Source organism: Apodemus sylvaticus, chromosome 7, assembly GCF_947179515.1.
Source record: "Apodemus sylvaticus chromosome 7, mApoSyl1.1, whole genome shotgun sequence".
In the NCBI taxonomy this organism is placed as follows: domain Eukaryota; kingdom Metazoa; phylum Chordata; class Mammalia; order Rodentia; family Muridae; genus Apodemus; species Apodemus sylvaticus.
In genome coordinates, this window is record NC_067478.1 from 112,326,276 (window position 1) to 112,345,565 (window position 19,290).

The following is a 19,290-nucleotide window of genomic DNA, read 5'->3' on the forward strand; positions in this document are numbered from 1 at the left end:
AGGGCTGGAGCGCAGGCTCAGCAGTGAAGGGCTTGTCTGCTCTCCCAGAGGACTGGAGTCTGGTTCCCAGTGCTCCATCTCTAGCTCTGGATCCAAGGGATCCAGCGCCCCCTTCTGGCATCAGGGAACACCTGCACTTTATGTACCTACCCACACACAGACACATACACAAATAGAAATGAACCTTTTTTTTTTTTTTTTGGATTTGGTTTTTTTCGAGACAGGGTTTCTCTGTGTAGCCCTGGCTGTCTTGGAACTTACTCTGTAGACCAGGCTGGCCTCGAACTCAGAAATCTGCCTGCCTCTGTCTCCCAGAGTGCTGGGATTACAGGCATGCGCCACCACTGCCCAGCTAGAAATGAATCTTACGAAAAGAAAACCTATCAGGCACAGTTCCACCCCTGGTCCACTGGACACACAAACACATCGATTTACAACCGTCACCCACTTCCTGTCCTCAAAGTCTCATGCTTATTTCTGACTGTAAAATATAATCTAACTTTAAAAACCCTGTAGTCTTTCAAAATTCCAGTGCTTTAAAAGCAAAATTTAAAAAAAAATTACAATGCCATAGACTATAATTCCCATTCCACAAGGGAAGACGAGAGGCCTGGTGAGGAAATACTGGACCGATGCAAGACTGAAACCCAGCAGACAGTGCCAGATTCTGTAGCTCCACGTCTGGTACCTGGGGCTTCAGTTTCCGGCGGTTTAGTTGGCTCTGCCCGTCTCTACTGCCGCCTGCAACACAGATCTCTCCTTTGGGCTGGATTCACTCTCTGCACGCATTATTTTTTCGCAGACATTCTTGCACACAAACATTCCCACTTGTGAACGCATGCGTGCGTATCTGTCTCACGAAGCCCGAGGCAATGCTCACCGTCTGTTTTTGACTTGCTCTCCAGGGCAAAGCAGGGCAGCCAGGGGAGGAAGGAGAACGCGGCCCACCGGTGAGGAGAGAGTGACTGCTCTGCATGGGGCCCATGTGCTGGGCGGAGGGGCAGCCGGGGAGTGAAGTGCGGAGTGGGCCGGGAAGGACAGGGCCTGTCCCTGTCCCTGGTGGAGTCAGAGGGGACTTTGGAGGAAAGAACCTGTGTGTGATGTCCTCTCCCAGGCCCACCCACCGCCCGCTCACTTCTGTTCTTTGCTTTTTGTATTTTTTAAATTTCTATGTAGGGCACCCGAGGAGACAGGGGACAGCCGGGTGCCACAGGCCAGCCTGGCCCCAAGGTATGGGAGTGAGAGTAGAGGATGGGACACGACCCAGGGTCCCTTGAATATCTCAGGCTAACTTAGCAGCCTGCCTGCCTAGTCCTCCTAGTTGAGCGTGTTCTGGTATTGAAGTTCATTTCATCTGTTCTAGGGTGATGTGGGCCAGAATGGGTCTCCTGGGGCACCTGGAGAAAAGGTAAGTGTGTGTGTGCGTGTGTGTCTTTGTGTGTATGTGTGAGTGTGAGTATATGTGTGTGTATATATATGTCTGTGAATGTGCATGTATGAGTGTGAGTGCATGTGTATGCGTGTGACACTGAGGGGGAACCAGTCATGTACTAAGAGCACATGAAGTATTTACACAAGAGAAAGCTCAGTCTCCAAGACCAGAGATCTGAGAGCTCAATTCCCAGTTGTGCCACTTGCCTGCTGTGAGACCTTGAGCCACTTGCTTAGCTTCTCTTTGCTTCAGTTCCGTCTTTTATAAAGTAGGGTAACCATGGTCCCTGCCTCAGCAGGCTGCAGTGGTGAATAAGATATATACCCTGAGGGAGTGCTCAGGACCTACTTGTGTGGAGTAGGTATTGGATATGTGTTTGCTTCAAAGAAAAACAAAACAAAACTCTGTGTTTGTGTGATTTTTGGAGTTCAGGGAACAACTCAAAGGAGTTGGTGTACGCCATCCTCCCTGCGGGATCTGGGAATGAAACCCAGGTCACAGGTTTTTTCTGAATAAATGTAGGCACCTTTACCCACTGAACCATCCTGCCTGCACTAGCCTGGCTTTTAAGGTCATTCTTATGGGACATAGGTCCAAGACACCCAGGAGGGATACGGTAATGACTTCTGCTTCCATTTCAGGGTCTACCGGGTCTGCAAGGCCCACCAGGGTTCCCTGGACCCAAAGGCCCCCCAGTGAGTGATGTCATCCTGAGTCTGAGCTGGTTGGGGGAGGGTACAGCGTGGGGTGGCTCCAGTTCTAAATCTTCGCTCCTTCTTACTTTGTTTTCCAGGGTCCTCAGGGGAAGGATGGGATACCTGGACATCCTGGACAAAGAGGAGAGTTGGTAAGTGACCCTTGACCAATGACCTCTGACCCCTGACTATGTCGGGCCCTTGTATATGCGGTGGGATGCATGTGCAGGTACACGGAGAAGCCTGAAAAGGATGCTGGGTATCTTCCTCTGTCTCTCTCCGTCTTACTTCTGGGCTGACCGTGAAGCTTTCCATTTTGGCTAGGCTGGCTGGCCGACAGTTCCCACGATCCACCTGTTTCCACTCTGGGGTTGCAGGCATAAGCACTGTGCATGGCTTTTACCTGGGAGCTGGAGATTCAAACTCGGGGTCTTTTGCTTGAGTAGCAAATGCTCTCACTCACGTAGCCATCTCCCTGGCTCCCACCTCACTGTTTGAGACAGGGCCTCACAGATCAGGTTGGCCTGGCTGGCCGGTGAGCCCGAGAGCCACGGCTCCGCCCCGGCTCTGGGATGAGGGTTGCGGACGGTGCCATCGCACATGGACGGTGTCCCTGCATGGACGCTGGGAAGCGGAACGCAGGTCTTCTCGCTTGCATGGAGCGCACTGGGCTGTCTGCCCAGCCCCGGGCTCTTCTGTCTTCTTCTCAGGGGGTACCTCTTTCTATTTCTCTCCGTAGGGCTTCCAAGGTCAGACAGGCCCCCCTGGACCAGCTGGCGTCCTTGGTCCTCAGGTCAGAATGGATCCCCAAGGAATACACGGAGCTGGAAGTCGGACGTAACCCCCACCCCCGGGCTGCTCAAGATGTCTCTTGCTTGTTTCCAGGGAAAGGTAGGGGATGTGGGGCCTCTAGGCGAGAGAGGCCCTCCAGGGCCTCCTGGACCTCCCGGTGAACCAGGCCTGCCAGGCATAGAAGGCAGAGAAGGGGCCAAGGTAAGAGCTGGGATAGATCGCCTCAGAGTCATCGCTCAACCCACGAGCCTCACATTGTGTGGGAAGAGCTGGGAGTAGTCAGAGACTGGAGCAGACACCCCGTTCCTGAGGCTAACTTGCCCTCCTTGGCTCTCTGCAGGGTGAGCTAGGACCCCTGGGGTCCCCCGGGAAGGAGGGCCCACCTGGGCCCATGGGCTTCCCTGGACCCCAAGGAGCCCCCGGAGACCCAGTGAGTATCTTGGGGGAGTGCGGGGCTGTGGGGTAGAGTAAAGGAGGCTCCTCAAGAGTAGCTGCAGTGCCAGCAAACAGAAGGGCCGGGCAAAGAGATGCTAGTGATGGCCAGTGGGGGAGCTCAGAGGGCCAAGAGGGCTGCTGCTGGGCTGAGTGTGATCTGCAGGACCCACATGATGGGAGAGAACTAACAGTTTCTAGTTGTCTTCTGACCTTGACACGTGTGCTGTGGAAGGTGTGAGCACACACACACACACACACACACACACACATGCACACGCACATGCATAAAGACATGGTAGTGGTAGAGATCTGGAGTAGACAGATCTACAGTCAGAGCCCATTTTCAGATAAGGTTAAGGATGATGAGGGTCCCCCCAAATGAAAGCAAATCCTTGGGGTCCCTGGGAGATTTTCTGACTGGTCATTTCTTCCCCCAGGGACCCACTGGTTTGAAGGGTGACAAGGGTCCCCCGGGCCCTGTGGGGGCAAATGTAAGTATCCACACACTGGCTGGGAGGAAGAGAGAGGGCCGGAAAGGGCTGTGTCTTCAGAGCTCGATAGCCTCGGGATGAAGCTTTTGCACTGGGGGAGGGTGGGGAGGGTGGGCCCGTGGGCCCGGAGCACACCGGCTTCTGACCCCCATGACCTGAGCGTCAGCCAGAAAGCCTCCCGCGTTGGGATAGTTGTCACAGGACTGGGTGGGGAGCTGATGCAGTAGATAAAGTGCTGGCCGTGCAAGCACGAGGACCTGAGTTCAGATCCCCAGGGAATGTCCAGCGGGCATGGCGGCCCACCTTTAATTCCAGCCTGGGAAGCCAGGGACAAGGGGTTCACAGAGAAAGCTGGTTAGCGGGACAGCCGCATCAGCAAGCTCTGGGTTTGACTGAGAGACCCTGGCTCGACAGACACAGTGGAAGATTGAGGATGATTCCTGACATCGACCTCAGAACTCCATAAACACACATGTACACATGTATCCTCACATGTGTCCACATACACAAAACTACCCATGCACACGGAGATGCAAAAAGAAAAATACTATGCAGGCTGCATGTGGTGGTGCAGGACTGTCCCCTGGCATGTGGGAGACTGAGGAGGTAGGATTGCGAATGTGAGGCTAGCCTGGTCTACCTACTGAGATCCTGTTAAAGGGAAGGGATAGAAGGAAAGGAAGAAGGAAGAAAGGAAAGGGAGAGGAAATGAAAGGGGGAAGAGAGGGAAAGAGAAGGGAAGAGAGATGGGGAAGGAAAGCAACAAAGAGGAAGAGTGTGTGTGGAGTGCTGGAAAGAGCGGTTTAAACAGGTTGGCTGGAGAAGGCAAAGACCCTGCGGGCAGCACTGTGCTCTGCAGGGTTGTGACACAGCCAAGGTCTGTGTAGCTGGGGCTGAGTGAATGAGAAGAGGATTCCAAGGAAGTGGTGGGCGCAGTTCATGCACGGCTGCTTGGTCCTCAAATTGAGGAGGGTGGGACAACTGAGGACCGTGAAGAGGATCATACCTCAGTGCTTAAGGGCGCCCTCTGACTGTGTATAAATATGATACTGGTGCCAAAAGCCCTGCCACCTTAATCATTTCTGGTCCTCCACCCCTTTTCCAGGGCTCGCCCGGTGAGCGCGGTCCTGTGGGCCCCTCTGGCGGCATTGGGCTTCCTGGCCAGAGTGGTGGGCAAGGCCCTATTGGTCCTGCTGGCGAGAAAGGATCCCCAGTAAGTGTCTGTTGGTTGATTTTTTTTTTTCTGGGGAGATGTGAACAAGCGTCAGCTCATTCCAGATAAGACATCAGCCACTTACCAAAGAACTTCTATCTCTGTGGACTGGAGAGATGGTGACTCAGTGGGTAAGAGCACACGCTGCTCCTGCTGAGTACCTGAGATCGGTTCCCAGCAGCCACATGGGTAGGTTCACTTCTGCCTGTAATTCCAGCTCAGGTGATCTGTCGCCCTCTTCTGGCCTCCACATGCAAATTACACTCATGTGCACATACCCACTCGTTCATATGCACATACATAATTAAAAATAAAATAAAATTTAAAAGTCAATTCTTAAAATTGTCTTTCCCAAGTCCACTTATAGCTGTGAGCTTATTGGGATTACTTACAGGAGCTTGGGTAAGGAGTGACTTACAAAACAAGGGTGGCTCAGACATAGCTGCATCACTGAATGGCTTTCCAAGTGGCTCATGACTCAGAAGAGCCGCATCCCTGCAGCTCTCTATACAACTTGGAGTCAGTTTGAAAGGCCAAAGACACTCTTTCCCATAGTTGTGAACTACTTTTGTAGCTTTGGGGTGGCTGGTGAATCCTGTAAATTTCAGGAACCTTCTAAGACTTGTGAGTTGTTTATATTCTGAACTTTAAGGGGCTCTCTTCAAGATGGATAGTTTCAATTTTGAAGAAATTTCCGCACAGATGTCCTCTCCTGTGTCCCCCTGCTCCTGACATCTGTCCTTCCTCTTCCTCCATCAGGGAGAACGGGGTACTCCTGGTCCCACTGGCAAAGATGGTATTCCAGGGCCCCCGGGGCTTCAGGGTCCCCCTGGAGCTGCGGGGCCTTCTGGTGAGGAAGGAGACAAGGTGAGAGGACCAGGGAGGGAGAGAGTTCACAGAGAGATTGGGTATCCTGGACCCTGGACTCTTCCTAATATGTTTGTCCTGCAGGGAGAAGTCGGGATGCCTGGTCACAAGGGAAGCAGAGGGGATAAAGGCGATGCGGTAAGTGGGACCCCCAGGGAGGGTGTGGCCTAGGTTTTGTGGTTTTGTGGTTCCCTCAGCCCAATCTTGACGCCTAGATCACTGGAACTGAAGGGCTAAAGACCCGTACCTGAGCTCTGTCTGAGCCCTGAGAGCTCAGGAGAGTGAGGAAGAGCCCTCTAGGCTGTTGAGAGGGCTCCGTTAGTAAAGGTGCTGGCCACTAAACCCGATGACGTGAATTCCATGCCCAGGACCTTCATGGTGAAAGAAAACAGTTAACTCTCATAAGTTGCCACACACATACAAAATACATAAATGTAATAAAAACTCAGAGAAAGGCCCCTCTGGGCCTCAAAATCACCTATCACTCCATGGCAAGAATCTACCTTGGTCCGGGGCCAGCAGCTTTCCCCCCAAAACTTAGGCTCCAATCCCAGCATCAACAGGTTACATGCCATCCCAAGGAGAGGTTTGCTTTTTTTCCCCCTCAGATAAAAGAGTTCATCGTGTAACCTAGGCTGTCCCCAAACTTGCTATGTAGCTGAGGCTGACCTTGACGCATGATCCTCCTGAGTGCCGGGATCATAGGCGCGTACCACCATGCTCAGCTCTGACAGGATTTTCTGTTTTGTTTCCCCCTTTAGGGCCCGCCTGGACCGACAGGAATAAGAGGTCCAGCAGGCCATCCAGGTCCCCCGGTGAGTTCTCCCAACTTGGTGACTATATCCTGGGTCCTTGAAGTGAAGGCAGTGTGCCACTCTTCTGAATAACATCCTAGCATCCTTGGCCAGCCTTGGTTTCACCTCAGTGCTGCTAACACCCATGATGAACCCAACTCTGACCTTGAATCCCCATCTCAGTTCAAACTCTGCTCACTGCTCTGGTCTTTGTCCAACTCAAATACCCAGCTCCTAGCTTTCTCCTACCATCGACCCCAACCGGGACTGCCCCCTCCACTGCTGGCCTCAAATGGGAACTTGAACTTTGGATTAGACTCCAGCCTTGCCCTAGTTAATTTTCTGTTACTGTTACAAAACCTGAAGCTAAATGATTTATTTGGATGACTCATGGTCTAGAGGCCAGGAAGTCCCTAATAGTGGTGCTGGCGTCTGACCAGGGTCTCCTCGCTTTATCACAACATAGTGTGGTAATAACAATTATGTGAACTTGGGTCTTCATTTTCTTATGAAGCCTCTAATATACCACCGAGAGGCTCACACTCGTGGCTGCGTCTGATCCTAATACTTCCGTAAGGCCCTGTCTCTCAATTCTGTCCACATTTGAACTTGGAAGGAGGCTGGCAGTGTGATTTAGTAGGCAGAGTGCTCGCCTGTCATGCACAAAGTCCTGGGTTCCAACCCCAGCACTCACTCCATAGCCAAGGCATAGCAGTCCATGCCTGTAATCCCAGCGCTGGGGAAGTGGAAGCAGAAAGATCATGAGTTCGAGGTCATCCTCAGCTAGAAAGTAAGTTGTACAAAGATGTCTGCCTGGGCTCCACCAGAGCCTGCCTCAAAACAACAAGTGAATTCTGGGATCACAGCTGATCCAGGGCTTTCCCTGAGGCCCTGATATGTGGAACATGGGGACGTTGTGGCTTCAGATCCTGACAACCAAAGTGTTCCCACCTTAAGAAGCAGAGGTGTGTTGGTCTCTGGTGCCCCTGAGAAAGCTTCTGCCTTCCTCGCAACACTGACTGATTAGCTTCTGACTTCATTGTGTGATAGTGTTCTGTTGACCTTGCCCCATTCCCCTTTCAGAAACGAGTGTATATACAATGCTGCATTTCTTAATAAGCTTACTGAGCGTAAGACACAGCTTGTGCAAGACCCCTTCCCCAGCTCCCTGCCCTCTTTACTTTCTCATCTCCTGGCCACGTTTCCCTTAGGAATCCTGTCACTGAAGAGTGACCTGCTGGTCCAGGTCAGAGTGTCACCAAAACATGTTAGGTCATAACTTTCAACCTAGCCCTAAAATCTACCTCAACCTCCTACCAACCCTGCTCAGAACCTTACCTGAGCCACAGCCCTGACTCATGTGTCATTAACTCAAAACATCACCTGACCTTCGCATCAAACTAAAACCTGATTCTCACCAAACTCGATCCCATACCCTAGTCTCAGTCCCAACCTGGGACCCTGTCTGCAACCTTTGATCTGGACACCAACTGTATTGTCCCTAACATTTCACAGGGTGCTGATGGCGCTCAGGGTCGCAGGGGACCCCCTGGCCTCTTCGGGCAGAAGGGAGATGATGGAGTCCGAGGCTTTGTGGGTGTCATTGGTCCTCCAGGCCTGCAGGTAGGTGTGTGAGCTTGGGGGTACCACCCCTCCTAATCCCCTTACCCTGGGCTCTGATCTTTGTGGTGTGTGTGTGTGTGTGTGTGTGTGTGTGTGTGTGTGCATGTGTGTGAGCATTGCTATCCCTGTGTCTTAGTGATTTATCAAGATGAAAAGCTCAGAAGGCTGGATGTAATGGTGGATGCCTTTAGTCCCAGAACTCAGGAGGTGGATTGTGTGAGTCTGAGGTCACCCTGGTTTTTGTAGAGAGTTCCAGGCCAGCCAGGGCTACATAGTGAGTGTCTATCTCAAAACAAACAAACAAACAAATTAAAAGATAAAGGTTAGCATGTATGCGTGTATGCATGTATACATGTATTTGAGTGCATGTGCATGCAGAGAATGAGGGTTGACATTGAATGTTTTCCTTATTGCTTGCCAACTAATATTCTTTAACGTTTAGTGTGTGTGTGTGTGTGTAAGTGTGTGTGTATGTGTGTATGCATATGAGAGAGAGAATGTGTGTGTGTGTGTGTGTGTATGTGTGGTGTGTGAGTGTATGAGAGAGAATGTGTGTGTGTATATGTGATGTGTGTGTATGTGAGACAGAGAGAGAAAGAATGTGTATGTGTGCATGCATGTGTGTGTTTGTGTGTTTGTATGTATGTATGTATGTACTCATATTCTCATTCATACCATGGCACATGTGTGTGAAGGTCAGAAGACAACTTTCAGGAGTTAGTTCTCTACTTCTACCATGTGGGTCCCAGGGCTCGAACTCAGGTCATCAGGCTTGGTGGCAATCCCCTTTCCCCTGAGCCATTTCATGGCCCTCCTCACCTTATTTTTGAGGCTACATTTCTCTGAACTGGGACTTCCTTGATTTGGTCACTGGCTGCCAGCAAACTCTCGGGGACCTCTTGTCACTGCCTGCCGGCTCCGGGTCACAGCCGAGCTCTGCTGTGTTTGGCTTTTTGAGAATGGGTTCTGGGGACCCAGACTCGAGTCCTCACACTTGGACGAGAGGTGCATGACCAGCTCACCAGCTGTCTATACTACAGTTTACTCTTTATTTCACAGGGGCTGCCAGGTCCTCCTGGGGAGAAGGGCGAGGTTGGAGACGTGGGATCCATGGTATGAACTCCCTGGAGGATATGGAAGATGGGTGGGATGGAAGTGACCACTGGTCACTGTCATCTAAAGGGTCACACACGCCTACAGGCTGTCTGTGGCTGCTGTAGCCTTCCTAGCGGAGCCATGGGGACTCACTGCACACTGTTTGGTTCTTTGACAGGGTCCGCACGGAGCTCCAGGGCCTCGGGGTCCCCCTGGGCCCAGTGGATCAGAGGTGAGAATTCTGGGGTGGGCCGAATGCCTCTATGGGTCTGCCACGCCTCTAGGGACTCACAATCTCCTCGTTTCTCTCCAGGGTCCCCCAGGGCTGCCTGGAGGGGTAGGACAGCCTGGTGCTGTGGGCGAGAAGGTAAGAGGAGGGCTTGAACTTGCCCTGGATGGAGGGGACAGGGCCTGTCCCCCTCTGCTACAGCTGTATGGGGACCCCCCTCCCTGCCGATCAGTGGAATGACCTCTTTCTATGCTCACGGCCTCTCACAGGGTGAGCCAGGGGATGCTGGAGACGCCGGACCCCCAGGAATTCCCGGTATCCCTGTGAGTCTCTCTAGAGCTTTGCCCCTGGACCTAACAGTAACAGTCCCTACGGGCCAAGTGTGTTCAAACCACCACATGCTCTTAATCACTGAGGCACTCTCTAGCTCGGTTAATCTTTTAAAATACCCATGTTATATACTCATTATTGCGTGTGTGTGTGTGTGTGTGTGTGTGTGTGTGTGTGTGTGTGTGTGTGTGCGTGGTGCATGTGTGGGGGTCAGAGGAATGTTTCTGGAGGCCAGCTCTCTTCTACCACGGGTTCTGGGAATGGAACCCAGATTGTCAGACTTCCCAGGCACGTGCCCTTATCCAAGGTGCGCCATCTTTGTTCCCTGAAGGGACCATGACCCTCTGACCTTTGACTTCTGACCTCTCTTTCCACAAAGGGGCCCAAAGGTGAAATTGGTGAAAAGGGGGATTCGGGTCCATCAGGGGCTGCTGGTCCTCCAGGCAAGAAAGGACCCCCAGGAGAAGACGGATCTAAGGGGAGCATGGTAAGCCCTAGGAGATAACGCAGAGAACTTGGGGCCCTTGTTAACATTAAAACATGACCCCTAAGGTAGACCAGACATCTCTTCTTCCTGTTTGTTTTTAATTTTTCTTTTTACATTTTGTGTGTATGTGTATTTTGCCTACACATATGTCTGTGCACCACATGTGTGCCTGGTGCCTGCAGAGGTCGGAGGAGGATGTCAGATTCTCTGGCATGACAGACTCTGCAGTTACAGATGGGTGTGAGCCACCATGGGGGTTCCTGGGAATGAAACCCCTTTCCTCCGGAAGCACAGCCAGTGCTCCACTCTCTAACCACTGCACCATCTCTCCAGCCCCTGCTTCTTCCTGTTTGCTAACTCTCTGAGCCACCCAGATAGAGAGGGCGAAGAGAAGAAACATCAGTGAATGAAATGTGAAAACACAGTGGAGGCTGAGTTTTCCCGCCGGCCCCCACCCAGCCTCTGGCGCACACAGTGAACACTTCACGGCCTGAATATCAAACCCCAGCCTTTCATTTTGTATTTTGTCTGTGACATGTCTCCTGCAGCTGGTCTGGGGACACTCTCTGGTGTGTGAAGGGTGACTCAGTGAGATGTGACCAGCAACCAGTTTTTATTCTAGGGCCCCACAGGACTCCCTGGAGATCTAGGGCCCCCAGGAGACCCTGGAGTTCCGGTGAGTGTGAACTCTCCCTGTAGCCCAGCCCTAACTGTCTCAGTGTATCTCCATTTACTCCCATGTCCCCTAAACGTTGACACGCTTAGAGGAGTGGATGACCCTAACTCCCCTCTGGCCCCATCTCTATCCCAAGACTCTCCCACTTGTCTCTCCTCCCTAGGGTATTGATGGCATCCCAGGGGAGAAGGGAAATGCTGGTGATATTGGGGGACCGGTGAGTGGAGAGAAAAGGGTTGTAGAGCGTGGGGTGGGGTTAGAGTAGAGTTAGTGATGGGAGAGTCAGGTGTCCCCATCTGCTGGGGTCCCTGTGGTGTCTGTGACCCCACAGTTGGTGGTGAGTGGTTAGAGGGGGAGGGGATGGTGCTGGGTGGCGTCTATGGGACTGTTCACAGCTGTGTGAGCTGATGCTGTGACTTCTCTTGACTATACAGGGGCCACCTGGAGCTTCGGGGGAACCTGGTGCCCGAGGGCTCCCTGGCAAGAGGGTGAGTGATATTCTACTGCCCGAGGGTCTCACGCCCACATTGTCTTCAGCAATGCAGTAGCCCCTCTCTCCACACATACCTCACTCTTATAACTTTAAGATTCTATTTATTTATTTACTATTTGTGTGTATGTGTATGTGCGTGTGTGTGTGTGCATGCGTGTGTGTGTGTGTGCGTGTGCGTGTGTGTGTTATGTACCACAAAGTGATGTATAGTTCAGAGGACACTTTGTGGCAGTTTGCTGTCTCCTTTCACCATGTGCCTCTCAGACAAGGTCCTTTACCTGCTGAGCCAACTTGCCAGCCCACTCTTGGCATAAACCTGATTTTCCACACCGACCCTCACAACCCTCACACTTTCCCTCTCCAGGGTTCCCCTGGACGCGTGGGCCCAGAAGGAAGAGAGGGAGAGAAGGGCTCCAAGGTGAGCACCCCCCTTGGGACGTCCTGTGCCACCTGACCTGAAGAAGGCCTGCACCTCCCCCCTCCCCGAGGTTCAGCTGTCAGCAGGCGGGCCCTTGAGATTGCTTCCCCCACCCCTGTTCATTTCAGGGAGATGCTGGTCCTGATGGGCCCCCAGGCAGGACAGGCCTCATTGGGGCTCGAGGGCCCCCTGGACGCGTTGGGCCTGATGGTCTTCCAGGGATCCCTGGACCTGTGGTAAGTGGTGTGAAAATGGGGGAGGAAGGAGCAGCACGATGGCCTCCTGGCTTAGGACCTCATCGTAGCTGAGGAGCCGACCTTGGGGGACCACGGAATGTTCACACTGGGTACTGGCAGACACCCTGTTCTGTCTCCTCCTCAGGGTGAACCAGGTCTCCTGGGACCTCCTGGGCTAATTGGCCCTCCAGGGCCCCTGGTAAGAGACTTCTCTATCCCTGTGGCCACAGTTCCGAAAGCCACACTTGTCATGCGGGGACACTGAGTGGGCCCTGGTGCTGATGACACAGGCTAGCCCCTCCTGCCATCTGTCTATCTACACTGACTACCCTTCTAGCTTACTGGGACCTCATCTTCATGGCCAGTATTGACCCCACACACCAAGCCTTCACACAGGTGGCCCACACTCACCTCCTACAACAGCCCCGTCTTGGTGCTCCACATTGGCCCTGTCTTGATGGTCTATGCTGACCGCCGCCTTGAAGCCGACTCTGATCCTGACACCCAGTATCTTCAGCCGTCCTCTCCCCCACCCCCATTCTTCTCACTACATCTCCTGTGTCCTGACTGTCCCGTCACCCCACGGGAAAGCTGGGTGGTTCCCTGGTAGATCTTCCCAGCCTCAGCTTTCAAAGACTCACAAGCTGAACTTCATCTCTCCCAGGGCCCACCTGGCCTCCCTGGCCTGAAGGGAGACGCTGGCCCCAAGGGGGAGAAGGTAAGCTCCTGGTGTCCCTGGTGTCCCTGGTGTCCCTCAACCTTTACCTTCTGCCCTGGCCAAGGAGAACTGGGTGTTTACTGCTGTCCCGTCTCATCCCTCCCAAGCCTCCAGGAGAAAAAAAAACCCAACATGTCTGTCCTGTGTGCCTTTCTCCTTCAGGGCCACATCGGGCTAATCGGCCTCATCGGTCCCTCAGGGGAGGCCGGAGAGAAAGGCGATCAGGGGTTGCCAGGTGTGCAGGGCCCCCCAGGCCTTCAGGGAGACCCTGTGAGTGTGTGCGCTGTTGGGGCAGGGGGAAATGTTTAAAGGGGGGAGGTTTGAAGGGGGGATTTGGAATGGGCGAGGACTGTGTTAGGGGAATGGGGACCTGCAACTGGGGAATGTCATGTAGGAAGCTGTCTGGGGACTTGGGGGTCTTCTAGAGGAGTTGGGAGTCTGTGTACTGTTTCGGGCACTCTTTCAAGTGTATAGAAAGACATCTAAGAGGTGTGTGTAGAACAGGGCTGGACTCTATTAAGGCTGACCCCAATGTCCTCTTCCAGGGTCTTCCTGGTCCTGTTGGCTCGTTAGGTCACCCTGGGCCCCCAGGTGTGGTGGTGAGTGTGGGGATATTGGGGGGATGGGGAGGTCACCACGATGGGTGGGGTGAGACCCCAACATTCCTATCTCTTCCCATAGGGCCCTCTGGGACAGAAGGGCTCCAAGGGGTCCCCGGTGAGTGGCACTGCCCCCTGGGACTCCATGTCCCAGCTCCCCTCCCCCTCCCCCTCCCAGCTCCCCTCCCCCTCCCAGCTCCCCTCCCCCTCCCAGCACTCCTCCCCCTCCCAGCTCCCCTCCCCCTCTCAGCACCTCTCCCCCTCCCAGCTCCCCTCCCCCTCCCAGCTCCCCTCCCCCTCTCAGCACCTCTCCCCCTCCCAGCTCCCCTCCCCCTCCCAGCTCCCCTCCCCCTCTCAGCACCTCTCCCCCTCCCAGTTCCCCTCCCCCTCCCAGCTCCCCTCCCCCTCCCAGCACCCCTCCCCTTTGCTTAATCTTCACTCATCCTGTGTTCAGCACCTACTGCTGCATTCTCCACATTCTCGGGATCTAAGGTGCTGTGTTTCGTAGGAGGGAATTCTCAACTACTGTTAAAGGAGAGATAGGTCTGCCAAATAAGTTGTGGCTTGCAGAAGACTGCGTGTTGATTTTAGAGGATAAGGGATGGAAACACACAGCATAGGATGCTGGTAGCCTCTTCCAGGACCCTGCGTCTGTGCACTTGTATGTGCATGTATGGGCACATGTATACATGTGTGTGCCCTGCCTTGGGCAGGAAGAAGAATGCTCAAAAGGGGCTTGGCTTAGAGGGGGCATAGGGGTTGGGAATGAGTGGGGCTGTAGTGGGAAAAATGAGGGACTGTAATGGGGATTTTAACGTGGGAGGCTTTGTCTGGGGCCTTGGAAGATTCTAGAGGAGTGTGTGTACATGTCTGTATGTATACATGGGTGTATATATGCACAGTTGTGAATGTATAAATATGTATGTGTCTGTGCATATGTGTAGATGTGGATTCACATACGTATGTGCAAGTGAATCTGTATGTTCAGGAGTATGTGTGTGCATGTGTTGCTCCATGTATTTGTGTGTGTGTGCATGATGCACATGCATGTATTTGCGTTGGTAGAACCAGGTCTCCATAGGCAGGACTCATTTCAAGCTGACCTCTCTCATAGGGATCCGTTGGTCCTCGTGGAGACCCTGGTCCAGCGGGTCCTCCTGGTCCCCCGGTGAGTTCTCAGACTCTGGAGCGGGGCAGGAATCAGGCCTGGGGTGTTCTTATCAGGTCCTCAGAACCCAGTCCAGTGTTTCGATCTGTAGTTCAAAAAGGCAGTTCCTTGAAAGCTTTGGGAGGAGTGAAGTGCAGTGGGGGGTGGGGCACACGTGTCACTCCAGCACTGGGGAAGTGGGGGGTGGGGCACACCTGTCACTCCAGCACTGAGGAAGTGGAGGCAAGAGGATCAGGAGTTCAAGGTTATCCTCAGCTACATGGAGAGTTTGAGGTTAGCCTGGGGTACATAAAACAAACACCCAAAAGAGACCTTGGAAGACAGTCTGGGGTGCGGGCTTTGGCGGTCCCAGTGGGACCTTTTGTGGAGTCTGACCTGAGCTGCTCTCCCTGGGTTCTGTCTGCTCCATCCCGTCCCTCCCTCCCTGCGTCTCCATCTGTTTACCCATCACTCTCTCAACATCTCTTTCCCTTCTTTCATCCTCTGCTTCCCCTCCCCCCACCTCTTCCTCTTCTTCCTCTTCTGAGTCTCTCTGCCTCCCATTGTGTTGTCTTCTCTGCCCGTCTCCGATTCTTTCGCTCCTCCATTCCCATTCCCTTATGAATCCAGGGTTCTCCTGCTGAGCTGCACGGCCTGCGCAGGCGCCGCTCCGTGGTGGACACCCTGGAAGGCGGTGGCCTGGAGGAGGTGATGGCCTCACTCAATTCCCTGAGCTTGGAGCTGCAGCAGCTGCAGCGACCTCTGGGCACAGCCGAGAGCCCAGGCCTCACGTGCCACGAACTTCACCGCCACCACCCACACCTGCCAGACGGTGAGGTCCAGGTCCCCCCCCTCCCCCGAGGGCAGGTGAGCACAGCAGCACTCATATCCTGATTCACTGGGTCTGGTTCCACGGCAGGAGAGTACTGGATTGACCCCAATCAGGGCTGTGCACGGGACGCCTTCAAGGTTTTCTGCAACTTCACTGCGGGAGGTGAGACCTGTCTCTATCCAGACAAGAAGTTTGAGACGGTGAGTGAAAGAAGCCGTCTTGTCTTTTTCTCGCCTCTGCCACCTGGGAGACCTTCCTTAGCGTATCCCTCCTGTGTATGTCAAGTACTCTCCTATAGTACAGGACCTAAAGCCAAGCCTCGAGGCAAGGCTGCTGCCCAGAAACAAAGCACTTGCCTAGCATTCACCAGGCTTCACCCACAGGGCTTACCAAGCATGCAAGGGGCCGGGGTCGGGTGGGCTCAAAGAACAGGCACAGCCCAGGCCCCTTCCCCAGCAGCGCCAGGTCTTCTGTTTCCTGTACTTGAGTGTGGTGGGCAGGGCCCTGGGTTTCATCCACACACCACAGAGAATCCTGGGAGTTGCTGTGTGTGACGGTGAGGGAGCTGTGGACCAGTCCCAGCCGCCTTTGCTGCGTCCTCGCCAAGGGCACAGCCTATGCCATCCACGATCCACAATGTCCAGTATGAGGAGGCAGAGGGGACTTGGGCTGTTGCCCAATGACCTTCCCATCCCCCCTCAGGTGAAGCTGGCCTCGTGGTCCCGAGAAAAGCCCGGAGGCTGGTACAGCACCTTCCGCCGTGGGAAGAAGGTGGGTTCCTGTGCAGACGTGGAGGACAGCATGAGAACTGATGGGAACTGGCGTGGGAACTGGACAGATAAGGACAAGTGTTTCTCTACAAAGGCTCCATTCCTAGCACTGCACAAATAGGAACTTCAGGGGTTCAAGGCCACCCTCAACTACATCATGAATCCGAGCCGGCTTTGGGCTATTTGAGACTTGGCAGAAGTGTCAGGCCCGCTGGCAGACTACAGGTGGACTGGGAGGTGTCTTCCTTAGCAGGAGCGCGGGCTGATGAAGGCCCTCACCCTCCCTTGCTCTACCGCAGTTCTCCTATGTGGACGCTGATGGCTCCCCGGTGAATGTGGTCCAGTTGACCTTCCTGAAGCTGCTGAATGCTGCCGCCCACCAGAGGTTCACCTACACCTGCCAGAACTCGGCGGCTTGGCTGGACGAAGCTGCGGGTGACCACAGGCACTCTATCCGCTTCCAAGGGACCAACTGGGAAGAGCTGTCCTTCAACCAGACAACAGCAGCCACCATCAAGGTCTCCCATGATGGCTGCCGGGTAAGGCCATGGAGCCAGGGGGCTGGAGGCTGTGGCATGGGGAAGTCTGTCCTCACCCTCCTCTAACGCGCCCTCTCGCGGCCAGGTCCGGAAGGGACAGGCGAAGACCCTGTTTGAATTCAGCTCTTCTGTGGGATTTCTGCCTCTGTGGGACATGGCTGCCGCTGACTTTGGCCAGACGAACCAGAAGTTTGGGTTTGAACTTGGCTCCGTCTGCTTTAGCAGCTGAGTTTTGGAGGTGGGAAGGAAGCTGAAGGGGGTCCCACATGGGGCTCCGTGGTGCTGAGGCTTCGAAGCCATGCTATTTATCACCAGGGACTCTAGATCCAGGGTTGTGTGACTCTATTCTTCCTCCCTTGTGGGGGTGAGGGTGGAGATACCCAGGCGGCGTACCCAACCGTCTGCTGGCTTCTCCCCTCCATCCAACCGTCCACTGCCCGTCCCGCCCCCGCCCCCAGATCTCCATGCAGTGGACTTATAACTCCGAGCTGATGAAGCCCCGCCCCTGCCTCTCCGCCCCTCCACCAGGCCTTTTGGTGCTATTCCTTTCCATAGTTAAGCACTGGATACCTCCTGACCCCTGGCTGGGACCCTTCCCTCTCATTCCTATCCTTTCTTTGAGTAAAAGAGGTAACGCAAGGTCAAAGTGGGGACACCCCTCCCCTGAGACGTGCCCCACCCCTGCTTCCTCCACCCAGTTCTGCACAATCTCCTCTCCCTCCTCTGCCCCACTCCTATGTTCCCAAGCCTCCTGGGGACCAAGATGTCGGGCACAAATCAGGATCCTAAATGGTGCTGCCCTGCTCACAGCTGGGAACTGTATGAAAAGGGAATGAATGGTTTGTGGTCTATTTAATCTGCTTCCTTCGGAAGGAAGTCTGGGATGTGGTGAGAGATTCCGGAAGGATCTCGACGTCCCTCAGCTATGCGGGCCTCCTCCCCAGGACAGAGCGAAATCACCATCTCAAGAATAAACCAAGAAACTGTGCTCTGCTTCTCTTTTTATTTTTAAAGTGTTTCATTTGTTGGGAGGGGGAATGACACAGCATGTGTGTGTGTCAGGGCATGTGTGTGTGTGTGTGTGTCAGGGCATGCGTGTGGAGGCCAGGGTATGCGTGTGGAGGCCAGGGCATGTGTATGGAGGCCAGGTCATATATGTGGAGGCCAGGGCATGTGTGTGTGTGTCAGGGCATGCGTGTGGAGGCCAGGGCATGTGTGTGGAGGCCAGGGCATGTGTGTGGAGGCCAGGGCATGTGTGTGTGTGTCAGGGCATGTGTGCGTGTCAGGGCATGTGTGGGGAGGTCAGGGCATGTGTGTGGAGGCCAGGGCATGTGTGTGGAGGTCACAGCGTGTGTGGGGAGGTCAGGGCGTGCGTGTGGGGGTCAGGGCATGTGGGGGGGGTCAGGGCGTGCGTGTGGGGGTCAGGGCATGCGTGTGTGTGTGTGTGTGTGTGTGTGTGTGTGCGTGCGCGCGCGCGTGTGTGTGTGTGTGCGTGTGTGAGTCAGAGGACAGCTTTCAGGAGTTGCTTCTGTCCTTTCAATGGGTTCCATTCCACGGACTGAAATCCATTTCTCAGGTTTGGCAGCAACACCTTAGTTTTTTTTCTTCCTTGTGTTTTCTTTGTTCCCTGTGTTTTTGTCCTCCACACATGCTACACACACACACATACACACACGCACACGCACATGCACACACACACATGCACATGCACACGCACACACGCACACACGCACATGCACACACAATGGAGAGAGAGAGAGAGAGAGAGAGAGAGAGAGAGAGAGAGAGAGAGAGAGGAGCCAAAGGTGCCCAACACAGTGGCACACACCTTTAGTCCCAGCACTTGGAAGGCAGTGACAGATGAATCTCTAAGTTCGAGGCTAGCCTGGTCGACATAGAATTTCAGGACAGCCAGAGCTATACACAGTTAGACTCTGTCTCAAACCTCCTACCCCATCCATCAAAAAAAACCCAACAAGGTGCTGGGCTGGGGTGGTTCTGTGATTAAGCCTCAAAAGCATGAGTGGTCAAGTCTGGACTCCTCAGAACCCATGTTAACTCCAGAGGGGAAGGTGTCCCACTTGTAATTTCAGCCTGGAATGCAGAGATGGACTCAGAGCAAGCTGACTCGTAGGACTGGATATTTGGGGAAGCGTTGAGCTTGCTTGAGAGATCCTGCTTCAATCAGAGGAAAAGCAACGGAGGGTGATACCCGGCATCAGCTCCTGGCCTCCATACACACGAGTGTGTGCACACACACACATACGTGCCACTCCCCACGCACACATGTAACCACACACACACACACACACACACACGTGTGTGTGTGTGCATGCATACAGACACATCTACTATTACTACTACTACTACACCACACAC

At 53.9% G+C, this 19,290-nt stretch overlaps 1 protein-coding gene across 2 annotated transcripts in view; it reads left to right on the forward strand.

Moving 5' to 3' along the window:
- Positions 1-17,899, forward strand: part of Col5a3 (collagen type V alpha 3 chain) — a 43,822-nt gene extending 25,923 nt beyond the window's left edge. For both annotated transcript variants that reach the window (XM_052188972.1, XM_052188973.1), the window contains exons 33-67: positions 906-950; positions 1,177-1,230; positions 1,364-1,408; positions 2,074-2,127; positions 2,226-2,279; positions 2,867-2,920; positions 3,013-3,120; positions 3,260-3,349; positions 3,792-3,845; positions 4,951-5,058; positions 5,818-5,925; positions 6,010-6,063; positions 6,687-6,740; positions 8,235-8,342; positions 9,402-9,455; positions 9,616-9,669; positions 9,751-9,804; positions 9,936-9,989; positions 10,376-10,483; positions 11,106-11,159; positions 11,323-11,376; positions 11,594-11,647; positions 12,017-12,070; positions 12,199-12,306; positions 12,452-12,505; positions 12,971-13,024; positions 13,187-13,294; positions 13,570-13,623; positions 13,706-13,741; positions 14,738-14,791; positions 15,401-15,602; positions 15,690-15,802; positions 16,305-16,373; positions 16,672-16,911; positions 16,997-17,899. In XM_052188972.1, the coding sequence (XP_052044932.1) occupies positions 906-950; positions 1,177-1,230; positions 1,364-1,408; positions 2,074-2,127; positions 2,226-2,279; positions 2,867-2,920; positions 3,013-3,120; positions 3,260-3,349; positions 3,792-3,845; positions 4,951-5,058; positions 5,818-5,925; positions 6,010-6,063; positions 6,687-6,740; positions 8,235-8,342; positions 9,402-9,455; positions 9,616-9,669; positions 9,751-9,804; positions 9,936-9,989; positions 10,376-10,483; positions 11,106-11,159; positions 11,323-11,376; positions 11,594-11,647; positions 12,017-12,070; positions 12,199-12,306; positions 12,452-12,505; positions 12,971-13,024; positions 13,187-13,294; positions 13,570-13,623; positions 13,706-13,741; positions 14,738-14,791; positions 15,401-15,602; positions 15,690-15,802; positions 16,305-16,373; positions 16,672-16,911; positions 16,997-17,140 (2,766 nt within the window). In that variant the 3' untranslated portion in view covers positions 17,141-17,899. The remainder of the gene's footprint in view (positions 1-905; positions 951-1,176; positions 1,231-1,363; positions 1,409-2,073; positions 2,128-2,225; positions 2,280-2,866; positions 2,921-3,012; positions 3,121-3,259; positions 3,350-3,791; positions 3,846-4,950; positions 5,059-5,817; positions 5,926-6,009; positions 6,064-6,686; positions 6,741-8,234; positions 8,343-9,401; positions 9,456-9,615; positions 9,670-9,750; positions 9,805-9,935; positions 9,990-10,375; positions 10,484-11,105; positions 11,160-11,322; positions 11,377-11,593; positions 11,648-12,016; positions 12,071-12,198; positions 12,307-12,451; positions 12,506-12,970; positions 13,025-13,186; positions 13,295-13,569; positions 13,624-13,705; positions 13,742-14,737; positions 14,792-15,400; positions 15,603-15,689; positions 15,803-16,304; positions 16,374-16,671; positions 16,912-16,996) is intronic.
- Positions 17,900-19,290: the final 1,391 nt, after the last annotated feature.